The sequence below is a fragment of the Littorina saxatilis genome, linkage group LG13, assembly GCF_037325665.1.
Source record: "Littorina saxatilis isolate snail1 linkage group LG13, US_GU_Lsax_2.0, whole genome shotgun sequence".
Taxonomy (NCBI): domain Eukaryota; kingdom Metazoa; phylum Mollusca; class Gastropoda; order Littorinimorpha; family Littorinidae; genus Littorina; species Littorina saxatilis.
The window spans coordinates 25,965,401-25,980,954 of NC_090257.1; the positions used below are offsets into that span (position 1 = coordinate 25,965,401).

A 15,554-nucleotide genomic window follows, 5' to 3' on the forward strand; every position below is an offset into this window, starting at 1 on the left:
GAGAATGATTTACTTTAGTCTAAGGCAAAAACATCAAAATCGCCAAGAACTAAGTTACGCCAAAATTCTAGGAAGATGACGTCATGTTTGTGTTTGAAAAAAAGTTGATTCATTCTTCTGTGAATTTTTGTATAAAACAACACAATCTAAATAATCTGTAAATAAAAATGTATCATCTTAATACCTGTAATCGTACAAAGTGTTTATTCTGACTGATACAAATTGTACCAAATCTTATTATCTTTTCTGTGCATTTTTAATATTTTTTGTGATTTAATTTTTGTTTGTTTGTGAAAGCCCAGGCCTCTTTTATTTCAAGTATTGCTTTCAAAGAACCCAAAGAAAGCTTCCAAATTCTATTTTCCTAATAAAAGAAAACAAGCAAGGTATGTTATTTGTTATAGCAACGTTTAATTATGACTGTAACGTTTTGTTTTTGTCACAATTGTGACCCAAACATTTTGTTTTTGTTACAATTGTGACCCTAACGTTTTGTTTTTTGTTTTTGTGACATAACTTGCTTGTTTTTTTAGCTCTGAACTTTGGAATGTTGGCAGTTTAATTTTTTTTGGATTCCTATTTTTTGTTGGTTGTTGTGTACAGCACACACTTACGGGTCACAGTGGTAAAGTATTAGCAGCCAAGTTTCTGAACGACACCAGCAAGGTTGTAACGGGGAGCCATGACAGGACACTCAAAGTCTGGGATCTTCACAGCCGAGCATGTATGTTTCATAACATATAAAGATGTGTGTGTGTGTGTGTGTGTGTGTGTGTGTGTGTGTGGTTCTGGTTCTGTGCGTCTGGTTCTGGTTCTGTGTGTGTGTGTATGTGAGCATGCGTGCGCGCATGCATGTGCGCGTAAATTTGAGTTTGCGTGTGAGTGTTCGACTGTGTGCATGTGTTCGAATGCGTGCATGCATGTGTGTGTGTGAACACTCTCGCACACATAGAACAGATGAACAGTAAGCTACATGACAGTTGTACCAAGTACAGAACTCTGACAGGAAAACAATATTTTAAAAACAATATATTTCTGAAAAGTTTCCTTGCAAAAGTGTGCATTTATTTCATAGTTTTTGCTTTTTGTAATCACCACAGGTGTCAAGACGATATTTGCGGGCTCCAGTTGCAACGACCTTGTGACGCTTCATGGGAACAACATTGTCAGCGGCCATTTTGACAAACGAGTTCGCTTCTGGGACACGCGCAGCGACAGCAGCACCAATGAAATCATGCTGCAGGGTCGACTCACATCCCTCGACCTCGCACCAGGTACAGCGGAACCCCTATTTTAAGACTTGCCCCTTTTTGAGTCACTTGAGAAAAAGTGACTCTATGTAATCGGTCAGTGTTAGTCTGTCCGGCCGGCCGTCTGGCCGGCCGGCCGTCCGTAGACACCACCTTAACGTTGGACTTTTCTCGGAAACTATCAAAGCGATCGGGCTCATATTTTGTTTAGTCGTGACCTCCAATGACCTCTACACTTTAACGATGGTTTCGTTGACCTTTGACCTTTTTCAAGGTCACAGGTCAGCGTCAAAGGAAAAATTAGACATTTTATATCTTTGACAAAGTTCATCGGATGTGATTGAAACTTTGTAGGATTATTCTTTACATCAAAGTATTTACATCTGTAGCCTTTTACGAACGTTATCAGAAAAACAAGGGAGATAACTAGCCTTTTCTGTTCGGCAACACACAACTTAACGTTGGGCTTTTCTCGGAAACTATAAAAGTGACCGGGCTCAAATTTTATGTGAACGTGACTCATTGTGTTGTGAATAGCAATTTCTTCCTGTCCATCTGATGCCTCATATAATATTCAGAACTGCGAAAGTGACTCGATCGAGCGTTTGCTCGTCTTGTTAAGACCTTGGTTTTTCAGATTTTCTGTTCGTAACCTCTGTGAATTTACCCCCGTTTTAAGACTCCCTCCTTCTTAAGACCACATTTTGTCAGATTTCTTGAGGTCTTAAAAGGGGGGTGCCACTGTACATATTTTCATGCTTGTGTCAGACATGAAAACTTTCTCTTTTAAGAGGAAATTCCTCTTGTTTTTCTTTTATATTTCCTCGTTTTTAAAAAATGTCTCCGAAAAGAAAATGTAAAAAACATTTTATTTTTTGGAATTGAATATTATTTGTACAATTCTTTTGCGTGTCAGGGGCACTCGCACAAGGTCACATGTACAGCAGTACATAACATGTACATAATAAGTTTGCATGTAAGGTACCCTGGCTTCCCGCTAAGGACATTACCTGGACCTTACTTTGCCTCCCGCATGAGCATCCCCCTCCCCCACACCTCTTTTTCAGATGTTTTTTCTCAGCCTTTATGAAATTACTCCCATTTGTAGGCTCCTTATTCATTTGCTTTTGATGATTTATGATTTGTTTTGGAGTGAGCTAGGGGGAGGGGTTGTTGTTGACCAGTAAAACAAATGCTGCTGCAGAAATAATTATCTGTTATACTTTATGCAGACTGAAGTATTTCTTCTGCTTCAGATCGCAGTCAGCTGTTGTGTTGCACACGAGATGACTCCATCAAAATCATCGACCTTCGGATGAACCAGGTGTCGGCTACGCTAGTGTAAGTCCATTTCATTTTTCTCTTCTGCTGGCATACCGGCAATTCTCCTGATGTTTGATTTAGATCCTACAAACTCTAAGTTTTGGGATATTTCTTTCTTTCTTTGTCTTTGTTTTTCTTTCTTTCGTTCTTTCTTTCTTTGTTCTCTCTTCCTTTTGTTATTGTTTTTTCTCTTTTCTTTTTTTCTTTCTTTCTTTTTTGATGTCTTTCCTTGTTTCTTTCTTTCTTTCTTTTTTTCTTTGTTCTCTCTTCTTTCTTTCTTTTTTGATGTCTTTCCTTGTTTCTTTCTGTTTGATTTAGATCCTACAAACTCTAAGTTTTGGGATATTTCTTTCTTTCATTTTCTTTTTTTTTTTCTTTTTTTTTTCTTTTTTTTTCAATCTTTCTATTTTCTTTTGTTCTTTCTTTCTTTGTTCTCTCTTCCTTTTGTTATTGTTATTTCTTTCTTTCTTTTTTTTCTCTTTTCTTTTTTTTCTTTCTTTCTTTTTTGCTCTCTCTCTCTTTTTTTCTTCTTTTGTTATGTCTTTGATTCTCTTTCTGTTTAGCTTTCTTTTTTGCTCACTCTCTTGTTAAAAGTTCTTTTGTTTCTTTTTTTCTTTTCTTTCTTTTTTTTCACTCGCTTTCTTTTTCTTATCAATGTGTATGAATTGAAGGTTAGCAGTAATACTGATGACAAAGTTCAGAGCATTTATTTAAAACAAATTTTACATTTTCAGGGCTGACGGTTTCAAGGTTGGCTGCGATTGGTCAAGAGCTTGTTTCAGGTATTTGTTGAAAACTTTCTCTGTTCATAAAAATACACACACACACATACACACACACACACACACACACACACACTCACATACACACACACACATGCAGTGACTCACACTTTGAGAGCGCTCTGTGTTAATTGCAAGATATCACAAGTTTGCAGTCCATTTTATTTTTGACTCACATGCGAAGCAAAAGTGAGTCTATGTACTCACCCGAGTCGTCCGTCCGTCCGGAAAACTTTAACGTTGGATATTTCTTGGACACTATTCAGTCTATCAGTACCAAATTTGGCAAGATGGTGTATGATGACTAGGCCCCAAAAACCATACATAGCATCTTGACCTTGCTTCAAGGTCAAGGTCGCAGGGGCCATAAATGTTGTCTAAAAAACAGCTATTAAATTACATATCTTATCCCAACTCACATACAGCAATTTACTTCAGTTTAGTGCTAGGACGCTGAATAGCATCGCTTTGGTAACAAGGGGAGGTCACCCTAAAAAAGAGCTACCTTGACCCCTTAACAGGACAAAGTCACACGTGACTTCCTGACCTTGCCGCCATCTTTGAATCATTCCATCTTCAGCGATCCGTGTCTACAGACGTGTTTTGATTTTGCTCCGGCTTTCAGCCGGTTTGTCTGACTTCTGCCTTTGTCAGACCCTGCCTTGGTACTTGCACACGGTCCCTCTGCTCCTACTGTGTGTTTGGGTGAGCTTTTTTGTCGTTTGTTATCGTTTTGTGACTTAGGTTTGGTCGAATACTTAGCTTTGTTTACATTTTTTCCGTTCGCCATGTCGGATAAGGAAAGAATAAAAATGCTAAGTCGGTGGCCGAGCCTTCTCCCACAAAGAAGCCTTCTCGTAAGTCGTAGAGTTCGGCATGTTAAGCTTTGATTAAAGTCACAGATCCTTGACTAAATCCTCGTTTGATGTGCGATAGACTTACCTTATTCTCCGGCTATGCCTAGTTTGCCTTCAGCTGCTTCACCGGTCTTGTCCGGTTCAGGCCCTGTTAGCGAGAAGCAGGATGTTTATGCTATTTTGCACTCCTTGAGTGCTTAGATATCCTCTCTTTCAGCCGAGTTTTCGTCTACCAAGGCTGAGATGTGTCTTTGCCTTCCGGTGTGGGAGGTGTGCGTTCCCTTGCCAGGGTGTGTGTTCCGCCTTCCTCCACTTTTACGTCCGCCGACGTTCACGCCTCGTTTGAGGGCAGCCGTGGTGTTTCCCTGCTGCGTTCCCAGGCCTCTTGGACTGACGACGATCAAGGTATTTATACTTCGCCAGTAACCGGGTTCTCCGGCCAAAACGAAGTGCGTGTTTGGAGAGAGTAGCCACACCGGTTCGTGTGCGCGAAAGCTTAGGCCCTCGGTCTACGTCGTTCCGATCGAGTGAACGTCTAGATCGAGGGAAAAGCCCAGACACGCGTTCGGTCTCTGACCGAACAGGGGAAGTGCGTCCTCCGACACTCCCTAGAGGAGCGGTTGGTGCGGCAGCACAGCTTTCACAGCTTTCCCCGCTTCCGCCTTACAGGCAGGAAGCAGTCCCTAGAGACGTACCGCTTGGGTATAAAATCCCTCGTGGGCGTCTCTTCCGGGCGACACTTCGTCGGACTATGGTAGTCACGGCGGAAGTGTCTTGCCTGACTTCACGGAAGTGAGGGACTACGAGTCGGATTTTGGCACTTCCGTCCAGGGTGACGAAGATGTCAACTTCCGCATACCGACTAAGCTTCCGCAAGCTCTGGCTTTAGCGGAGGAAGTGGCTTCACGGTATTTTGAGGAGGGGGTGACATTCCCCGCTTCCGCCCTCTGGGCAGGAAAGCAGTCCCTAGGGACACACTGCTTGGGTATCGCATCCCTCGTGTGTCGTCTCTTCTGGGTGACGCTTCGCCTGACTATTGTAGTCAGGGCGGAAGTTCGTTGCCTTGTTGCACGGATGTGCGGGATTATGAGTCGGATTTTGGTGCTTCTGTTCAGGTTGACAAAGATGCCAACTTCCGTGTACTGGTTGAACTTCCGCTAGCACTGGCTTTGGCGGCGGAAGTTACTTCAAGGTAGTTCGAGGAGGGTGCGGCAACACTTGTAGGCTTGTTGCCCAACCTCCTTCCGCTTTGGGGGATTCCCGTTCTGCGAAGGACTGGAAACAGCAGTTCCGTTTTCGGAAATTCCCGTTTTCGGAAATTCCCGTTGGTAGCGTTTGAGCTGTCTATGCTACTGACTACTGGGCAGTATGGCGGTGCGTTTCACGCTGTACCGTGGTTAACAGCACAAGGTCTGGCTCCTGATTCAGCGCAGCCTTACCGTGCTTCTTTGTTTTTAGCCTCAGCTTTGCCTGCTGGTTTGGCTAAGAGGTTTACACTGCTGCATAATTCAGTCAATTTGATTGGCTTGTTTGCCTTGCCTCGTTCCACTTTTCCGGAACTTGCAGTCCTTAGGCATGATGATACAGCAGAGACAGAGTAGTCCCGTTTTCGGAGAATTCTCTTTTGTCTTTGGAGTAACTGGCTTACGCTTGCTTGAGTTATCGTCTCTCTCTGAGACTTTGCAGAGATCTCTGGCGAGATTGATCGCGTCGTCATTAGACCCATTCAGGTTTCGTGACGATGCGGTAGAGAAAGTTGTCACTATTCTGGTAGGGAAGACGGCTACAGTAGAACAGTATGTTATACTGAGTCCTCTTTCTTGTCTCTGGGGGAATAAGCACATGATTTTTTCAAGTTATCCTCGGTTGAGGAAACTTTGCAAGATTTTTTTATAGAGCTCTATCTTCTCTGCTCTTGTTAACTTCGAGTTTCGTCGTGACGCACGGGAGAAGGATGTCATGTCGCTTCTAGCTGCTTTGGCTAAAGTCTTTTGAACAGCGGAGCCTCCCAGCGCTTTTCTTGGCACTTTGCTTGGCTCAGGTTGCAAACAAGAGGCGGATCTACTCCGCTCTTTGCTTTTTGTGGTTCATCTTCTGGGAGAAGCTGTGATCTGCGTCGGCTGGCCACATTTGGCCTTTATTTAGGCAAGATACGGAGCTAAGCAAACACACATTGGGTTAAACCCTCTGCCTTAGGCAGCTTCGCGGTATGTACGCCCATCTTTGGTGCGGCATACCTCTTATTTTTCACCTTCTAGGGTGAAGTTGCTAAGGCCTCAATTTTTGTTTTTTGCCTCTGTGGTGAAAAACAAGGCAAGCTGTTAAAACTTTCTCAGCTTTTACGGCTTACGGAATTGCGCTTTCTCATCAGGGTCATAAGCTTTGGTTTCTGACAAGTCGCCAGAACATGTCCAAATTATGGGCTCACATTCTGACTAAGGTTTTTAGGCTCACTGAGCCATTGCTCGTAACCTCTCAGTCGGAACTTTTCCGGCTAAGCCTACCTCTTGAGGCAGTGGCTTCTGTCAGCGACTTTCGCTGCGCAGCACAAAGGACTCGCAGGAATTCCTTAGTTTCAGCTTTTCTTTCTAAGAGGTTTCGGAAAGAACTAAACACCATCATGTGGCTAAGCCTAGGTTTGGCACAGACGTTTTTAGCATTGGGGTTGTTTTTCTTCCACACGCAAAGACATACACCGTCGATTGGCGGGTACGCCCTTCACAGAGAAGGGTGGACAGGTTGCAAAGTCTGTTTCGTACTCTGTCCTTGATAAAGAGAGCGGCTGTACGTGTTCTGACCTCTCTTCTTGGCCAAATGGAATCGATGGCCACTCTTGTGCCCTTAGGCAGAGTCCACAAGCGGCCATTTCAGGCTGCCCTGAGTTCGCTGTGGAAGCCTTCTCTTCAGGGCTGGGAGACAGTAGTCTCTCTTGAAAGCTGGTTTCGGCACACAACGAGGCAGTGGCTGCTCCCTGTGATTTCACAGGGAGTGCCAATCTCGTTTGCCCCCCCCCCCCCCCGGACGAGTTTCTGTTCACAGACGCGTCTATGGAGGGCTGGGGTGCCCATCTTTCTGTTCACACTGCGTCAGGTCTGTGGAACGAGACGCAGAGTGGGGGGCACATTAATGCCCTAGAGTTAGAGGCTGTTTTCCTGGGACTCCAATCGTTTCTGTCTATGGTCAGGAACGAACAAATTGGGGTTCGCACAGACAACACGACCATGGCGGCCTATTTCAACAAACAGGGAGGCACTTTGTCTCTCGCTCTTTCTGTTAGGTCAGGTCAGATTCTTGCCTGGGGCAGCCAGCACCTTATTCTGTTGTCAGCGAAGTACGTCCCAGGCTTACTCAACGTTCTTGCGGACTACTTCAGTCGCCCGTAGTGTACGATGCACACGGAGTAGACTCTGACTCATCAGGTCCTACAACGTCTGGGTGGCATTTCAGCAAGCCTACAGTCGATCTGTTTGTGACAAGATTCTCCTGCAGGCTTCAGGTCTTTATCTCCCCCTTTCCAGACCCAGAGGGGAGGGAAACAGACGCCCTCGAAGTAAACTGGTCGCGTCTGAGCCTATGCTTTCCCCCCGTTTCATCTCTTGGGAAAGGTTCTCAGGAAGGCGGAGCGGGGACAGCCTTGCTTGGTGTTGGTGGCCCCTTGGTGGCCCAGCCAACATTGGTTCCCCGTCCTCCTTCGCCTCGCAGACGGCCCTCCATTCTTTCTAGGTCGCTGCGCCGTTCTGGCTCCTCAGACGCTACTTTAGGCTTTGTCCAAAAGGCCCACAGGGAATCGACCAGCACTGTTTATGCGTCACACTGGTCAGCTTGGACAAAGTGGTGCTCGGAGATTGGAGTTACTGCTACTTCACCTCGCTCTATGCATGTAGCAAATCATCTCTCGTGTTTGGCTGCTCAGGGCTTGGCTCCTTCTTTTTTGAGAGTCAGGCGCTCAGCCATTTCTTCTACTCTGAAGCAATTAGGGCATAGCATTAACCTGGGCGGTGTAATCGCTAGTGTTCTTAAGGGGGCAGCGATTGGTTTTACGAAGGCTAAGTCCCCTCTTCCCGCGTGGGACTTATTTTTTTGGTACTCGAGTTTCTAGCCTCTCCGGAGTTCGAACCTTTAGCTTCAGCGAGTTTAGCTAACTTGACTCGTAAAGCCTTGTTCCTCGTTTTGTTAGCCTCTGCCCGTGGAGGCGGTGAGGTGCACGCTCTTTCAGGCCTGGCTAAGGATATTTCTTTTGAGAGCTATGGCTCTTTTGTTTTAAGATTTCGGCCGGAGTTCCTTGCCAAAACCAAAAACAAGGTCTGTCCTCCTCTGTTATTCGCATTCCTCCTTTAAGTAGGATTCTTGCGTCTGGTGACCCTGATATGGTCAATTGTCCTGTTCGTACTCTTACCAGCTACTTATCCCGTACCACGCCCATTAGGTCTAGGGACCAAAAACTGCTCTTCATCTCAGTTGACACTGAAAGGAGCAAGGACTTGTCGCGGGTCACTTTGGTAAGATGGGTCTCTACGCTTATTAAACAAGCGTATATATGCGTGGTGGCACAGACAAGTTGGGATTGGGCATTCTGTCCTTCCTATGAAGTTGTCGAGAACTCATGAAGCCAGAGCCTGGGCTACTTCTCTGGCAGTCCTCCGCTCAGGCGTGCTGGCAGAGGTCTTAGACGCTGCCTACTGGAAATCGCAGGGCGTTTTCATCAACTTTTACCTGCGAGATGTGGCCAGCACTCGTCATGGTGGCAGTAGCTCCCTACCAGCCATTGTCGCTGCTGGACAAGTGGAATTTTGTTTTCCCACCTCCTTCATTAGCATTCTGCTGTATGTGAGTTGGGATAAGATATGTAATTTAATTGAAAATTTTTATCTAAATTTTAATTTGATTATATACTTACCCAACTCACATAGTGGATACCCGCCCTCCTGCCCCGCTTTTGGGGTTTTATGGGGGTTTTTCCTAAAAAAGAGGGAAATTTTTCTATGTTCGCTTTCGATTGAATGATTCAAAGATGGCGGCAAGGTCAGGAAGTCACGTGTGACTTTGTCCTGTTAAGGGGTCAAGGTAGCTCTTTTTTAGGGTGACCTCCCCTTGTTACCAAGGCGATGCTATTCAGCGTCCTAGCACTAAACTGAAGTAAATTGCTGTATGTGAGTTGGGTAAGTATATAATCAATCTAAATTTTCAATTTTTCCCATTTTTCCCATTTTCTCTGAAGTTTTTGAGATTGAATACCTCACCTATATATGATATATAGGGCAAAGTAAGCCCCATCTTTTGATACCAGTTTGGTTTACCTTGCTTCAAGGTCAAGGTCACAGGAGCTCTTCAAAGTTGGATTGTATACATATTTTGAAGTGACCTTGACCCTGAACTATGGAAGATAACTGTTTCAAACTTAAAAATTATGTGGGGCACATGTTATGCTTTCATCATGAGACACATTTGGTCACATATGATCAAGGTCAAGGTCACTTTGACCCTTATGAAATGTGACCAAAATAAGGTAGTGAACCACTAAAAGTGACCATATCTCATGGTAGAAAGAGCCAATAAGCACCATTGTACTTCCTATGTCTTGAATTAACAGCTTTGTGTTGCATGACCTTGGATGACCTTGACCTTGGGTCAAGGTCACATGTATTTTGGTAGGAAAAATGTGTAAAGCAGTTCTTCGTGTATGATGTCATTGCTAGGTTTAGTTATTTGACCTTGACCCTGAAGGTCAAGGTCATGTAAAGGTCAAGGTCAAGCATGTGAGTCGTATGGGCTTTGCCCTTCTTGTTTCCGTAGACTATTAATCGAGACGAGGGTGATTGGGTATGTGAGTGTGTGTGTGTGTGTGTGTGTGTGTGTGTGTGAGTGTGTGTGTGTGTGTGTGTGTGTGTGTGTGTGTGTGTGGGCTTAAAGATAAGATTTTTATTATTACTTTGCAGCCCTGATGGAACATTTGCACTGGCTGGTTCGAGCGATGGCACACTGTTCATTTGGAACATCGCTAAAAACAGGGTAGAGAAGACGCTGAAAGAACACAGGTGAGTTTTGTTGTAATTTGTAGGGTTTTGCAAAACTTATTTTGATTGTGTTTTGTGTGTGTGGTGTGTGTTTTGTGTGATGTGTGTGTGTTTTTGTTGTTAATGCATGTGGTGATGTAGTGTGCTATCTTTTGGACATTTGTCTGCATTTTGGCTTTGCCATGTAAGTGGCAGAAGTATAGTGCTCAACCTTTTATATATTTATAAGAATTATGAAGATTTTATATTATTTATTTGTTAGTCTAGCATTATTTCATTGCTTCAGTTTTAATATTTGTTAGTCTTTACAGTGCTTAATATTCTTTTTATTTTATATATTTTATTTTTTATGTGATGCTTTTTTTATGCTGATAACTTCTATTTTCACTGGTTTTCTTTAAGCAGTTCTGTCCTGTAAGTCATTGAATTACTGTGTTGTAATCTGCGCTTTGCATGTGTGTGTGTGTCTTCATCCCTTTATAGCGATGATCATCCAGACAGGTACTTTTGTTGCATTTTTGGAAAACAGGGCTTTCCTGTGATTTGACACTATTTTCAGTTGTGTGCATCTACCTAGTTCAACTAATCCCATGTTGCTTTGTTTGGACTAATTTATGTACATAAGATCAATGATAATAATAACTAGGAATCTAAAATTTGGCACGTACCGTATGTACGCCAATTCCAAGCTGCACACCAAATGTCAGCGCAACCGACCCATCAGAAACCAGAGATATAATCTTTGGAAGACAGACAAACAGACAGACAGAGCGAAACCTACCCAAGTGAAAAAGTACCACATAGTATACTATAGTATACTATAGTACATTTAACACAATGTAATATAGTATACTATGGTACATTTACCAAAGTACTTTATTGTACTATAGTATACTATAGTACATTTACTATAGTATACTGTGGTATACTGTGGTATACTATAGTATTTTTACTATAGTAAACTAGTGTGGTACTTTTTCGCCTGGGATACACCGCCAGATAATGGTGGTGTAATGAGGATATTTATATGGTGCAAATCCTAAAGCAGTTCTAAGCGCCGCACACAAAAATACATAAATAAAATATTCTGTTCACAATTCCAAATCAAATAATAATGCACATTAAAATATACTAATGCTTAAAGTAAACGATTAAAGTGTACATATAATTAATTAATATTTCTTTTGACTCCTGTTCACTACCAGTCATCTTTTGAATTCCATTCAAGGCTAACTGAGTCACCTAGCTTTTGTTTTTCGAAATTAACATAGAAGTTACTCAACTAACTTTTGTTGCAAGGGTCATGCTTGATGTAAGTATGCATATGGTGTGTGAGTTATGCCCCTTCTCATCAGGTTTTAGAGATGATGTCAGGATAAATTCTTTTATTTGGCAAATGTGCTGAAAAGGCAATTTTCAGAAGTTTCAATTCAATTCAATACACCCTTTCGGAGTCTCAGGCGAGAGTCCGCGCATTGCATGCTGGGATTGCAAATTGTACCAAACACGAGGTCTTCAGAAGAGGTACATTGCCGATTGCGTTCAAGTTTTCCCTCGTAAGCTCTTATCTCTTTGATATTTGTGTGGTTTTTGTCCCATGATAGTTTCATGATTTAAGCGGAATGGATCTCGAGTGTGTTTGGTACAACGGAGCGCCCCCTGCCGCCAAAAATGTGACTAGCCGCGCATGCGCACTCGAAACTCCGAAGGGGTGTATTCCATTCAATTCCATTCAATTTCATGCAATTCAACTTATATTATCTGAATGTAGGACAAACATAATTTTTTCTTTTGGCTCGTGTAGACGTACATTAAATCAGATGAAACCACAGTTAATATTTACAGGCAGAAGCAAGCCACAGGGTGGCAACAGAGTTACGCCCCTTGCGCAAGTTTTAAGGGAGTCTTAAATAGTTAAAATGGAAGTAATTTTACAGTCGTTATGAATAGCATATCTGAAAAACTAGGATCTTGAGGGGGGGGGGGGGGAGTCTTAAAATGGGGGTACACAATACCCTCCGGTACGGTTAGACTGCATATTTTTACCAGTTGTTACTTGCTGTTTATTGCATTTTTATCATTTTGTTGATTTCGTTTACAGTTTTGAGTGCATGTTTTTAATGTAGTAATTTCAAAATGATGTAGCAATTAAACAGCTAAAATGTGCATGATCTTTTCAGTGAGTGTTTAGAGATGTAAAAGCTAGAGATGGGATTAGTTAGAAAACGAAGTGAAGGGAGAGACTAATTTGCATGCAGGTGTTTTAACTTACTAAGTCCACCCTCATTTTTCCTCCTCTAAAAATATTCTCTAGTTCCTTTAGTTATGAGTCATCCTTGACAAAGTGTACTTTAAAATCACTAAATAATGTTGTTTTATGTGATGGTTACATGGTACTAATTTGATATGCGGTCCCTCCTATGGGAAAACACCTCCCTGTTTAAGGATATTTTGTTTCATGTCCCTTTGTCTTTGACTTGACTAAAATGTAAATGTAGACTCTATTGTGAATGGCCACCGGCGATGGAGGGATTCTTTTGGTTGGTCCAAAAGGTGCCCTTTAATCAGAGGTACCCTTAACAGAAATTACGTAATATCCATGGCAGTGAAAGGATCGAGATACTAATGGTGTAGTTTTTAAAATCAGTAAAAGTCCACTTTTAGAAAAGATATTGCATGGGTTTGAGTGTCCCTATTTTTGGGTATTAATGCCACAGCTTTGCTGTCATGTTCTTGTTGGGGATTGTTTTCTTCTACTTCCTTTCATCTTCTCCTTCCTTTCATCTTCTCCTTCCTTTCATCTTCTCCTTCATTTTTCTAACTTTCATCATTTTAAGATACAAAAACATGTCTGTTGATTTATGATATACAGTGGAACCCCCCTTTTAAGACCCCCTTCTTCTTCTTTTTCTTTTTCTGCGTTCGTGGGCTGAAACTCCCACGTTCACTCATGTTTTTCCACGAGTGGAATTTTACGTGTATGACCGTTTTTACCCCGCCATTTAGGCAGCCATACGCCGCTTTCGGAGGAAGCATGCTGGGTATTTTCGTGTTTCTATAACCCACCGAACTCTGACATGGATTACAGGATCTTTTCCGTGCGCATTTGGTCTTGTGCTTGCGTGTACACACAAAGGGGGTTAAGTCACTAGCAGGTCTGCACATAAGTTGACCTGGGAGATCGGAAAAATCTCCACTCTTAACCCACCAGGCGGCAGCGACCGGGATTCGAACTCACGACCTCCCGATTAGGAGGCCGACGTCTTACCACCACGCCACTGCGCCCGTCTGTTAAGACCCCCTAATTTAAGACTAATTTTTCTCTGCACTTTTTGAGACCCTGTTTTCTGGGACTTTCTGTTCATAATATCTGTAAATCAACCCCCTTTTTGGGCGGGGATGTAGCTCAGTCGGTAGCGCGCTGGATTTGTATCCAGTTGGCCGCTGTCAGCGTGAGTTCGTCCCCACGTTCGGCGAGAGATTTATTTCTCAGAGTCAACTTTGTGTGCAGACTCTCCTCGGTGTCCGAACACCCCCGTGTGTACACGCAAGCACAAGACCAAGTGCGCACGAAAAAGATCCTGTAATCCATGTCAGAGTTCGGTGGGTTATGGAAACACGAAAATACCCAGCATGCTTCCTCCGAAAGCGGCGTATGGCTGCCTAAATGGCAGGGTAAAAACGGTCATACACGTAAAAGCCGTGGGAGTTTCAGCCCATGAACGAACAAACGAACAAACAAACAAACAAACAAACAAACCCCCTTTTTGAGACTCCCCACTTTTAGACCTAATTTGGTCAGAGTTTTGGAGGTCTCAAAAGAGGGATGCACTGTACTTGTTTATCTACTGCTGTTGCGTTCCTCTCGTCCTAGACATTTTATCCACATTAACCCTCTCACTCTTTTCTTCTCCGACAGTCACGCTATTCTGGCCTGCTCATGGAACCCCAATGGATCCTCCATAGTCACCTGCGAAAAGTCAAAGAAATGCATCTTCTGGTCAGACTTCTGAACGCTGCCAAAAGGAAGGATTTCGCCCAAACTCCTGAACTGTGCAGCGAAAGAAAATCGAGGCACTTTGCAGTTGAAACATTTTATGCTGTAAAATGGAAGGATGTGGCCCCAACTCCTGAACTGTGCAGTGAAAACAAATGGAGGCACTCTGCAGTAGAAACAATTTCAAGATATTCACTGTGCAATTTAAACATTTTGACATTGTGCAGTCGAAAAGAAGACAATGTGCAGAGAAAAAATGAAAGACAATCTGCAGTAAAAACAAAGACAATGTGCAGTGAAAAAAATGAAAAATGGTGTGCAGTGAAAACAAAGAGAATGTACAGGGACAAAATGAAAGACAATGTGCATTTCAAACAAAGACGCTGCTTGACTGAAGTGCAGACAGTCAGGGATTATGACTTTAACTTAATTTTCAGCTGTGATGCTACTGCTGTGCATAATCATCATATAATTCCCTGGTGGTGTGTGTGTGGGTTGGGGGTTGGTCGGGGGAGAGTGAGTGTGTGTGCATGCGTGTGAGAGAGAGCCTCTGTGTGTGTGTGTGTGTGTGTGTGTGTGTGTGTGTGTGTGTGTGTGTGTGTGTGTGTGTGTGCATGCGTGTGAGAGAGAGCCTCTGTGTGTGTGTGTGTGTGTGTGTGTGTGTGTGTGTGTGTGTGTGTGTGTGTGTGCATGCGTGTGAGAGAGAACCTCTGTGTGTGTGTGTGTGTGTGTGTGTGTGTGTGTGTGCATGCGTGTGAGAGAGAACCTCTGTGTGTGTGTGTGTGTGTGTGTGTGTTTGGGAGAGAGAGAGATGTGTGGATGTGAGTGTGAGAGAGATTATTGTGTGTGTGGCTGTGAGACTAAGAGAAAGTGTGTGCAGATGGGTGGGTGAGTGTATGTGAAAAATAGAGATGTGGAAGAAGGGTGTGTCTGTGTGTGTTAGAGAGGCTGACAAAGACAGTGCGTTGGCGTGCATACAATGATACTTCTGTGTTTACGGTTGAGATGCATGAATTAAAGAGGGGGGGGGGGGGAGGGGGGAGGGGGGAATCAGACAAGTTTGTGAAAAATTAGAGTAAACCTGGTACATGTATTAATAACACATGTGTGACAACAAAAAGAGTTATATTTGAGAGAGAAAATGCGCGTTATATGATGTCACCATATATATTTCATGTCGGTGAGTCTTTGTGTGATAAAATAGATGTTTTCTGTGTGACCTGAAACCTCTGCTGATCAAGTTGACCCTAAGGCAGACAATAACTCTGGGAAAATATGCACAGATAATGTATAATAATACTTATATATTCTCCCTGTTATGATGAGACATT

At 43.1% G+C, this 15,554-nt stretch overlaps 1 protein-coding gene across 2 annotated transcripts in view; it reads left to right on the plus strand.

Moving 5' to 3' along the window:
* Positions 1 to 15,215, plus strand: part of LOC138945372 (autophagy-related protein 16-1-like) — a 43,647-nt gene extending 28,432 nt beyond the window's left edge. The window contains exons 12-18 of one of the 2 annotated variants that reach the window (XM_070316801.1): positions 604 to 724; positions 1,101 to 1,274; positions 2,507 to 2,591; positions 3,308 to 3,355; positions 10,149 to 10,247; positions 10,710 to 10,727; positions 14,146 to 15,215. In XM_070316801.1, coding sequence (XP_070172902.1) covers positions 604 to 724; positions 1,101 to 1,274; positions 2,507 to 2,591; positions 3,308 to 3,355; positions 10,149 to 10,247; positions 10,710 to 10,727; positions 14,146 to 14,239 — 639 coding nt within the window. In that variant the 3' untranslated portion in view covers positions 14,240 to 15,215. The remainder of the gene's footprint in view (positions 1 to 603; positions 725 to 1,100; positions 1,275 to 2,506; positions 2,592 to 3,307; positions 3,356 to 10,148; positions 10,248 to 10,709; positions 10,728 to 14,145) is intronic. The other variant, XM_070316802.1, reaches the window with a different exon arrangement.
* The last annotated feature ends 339 nt before the right edge of the window (positions 15,216 to 15,554 follow it).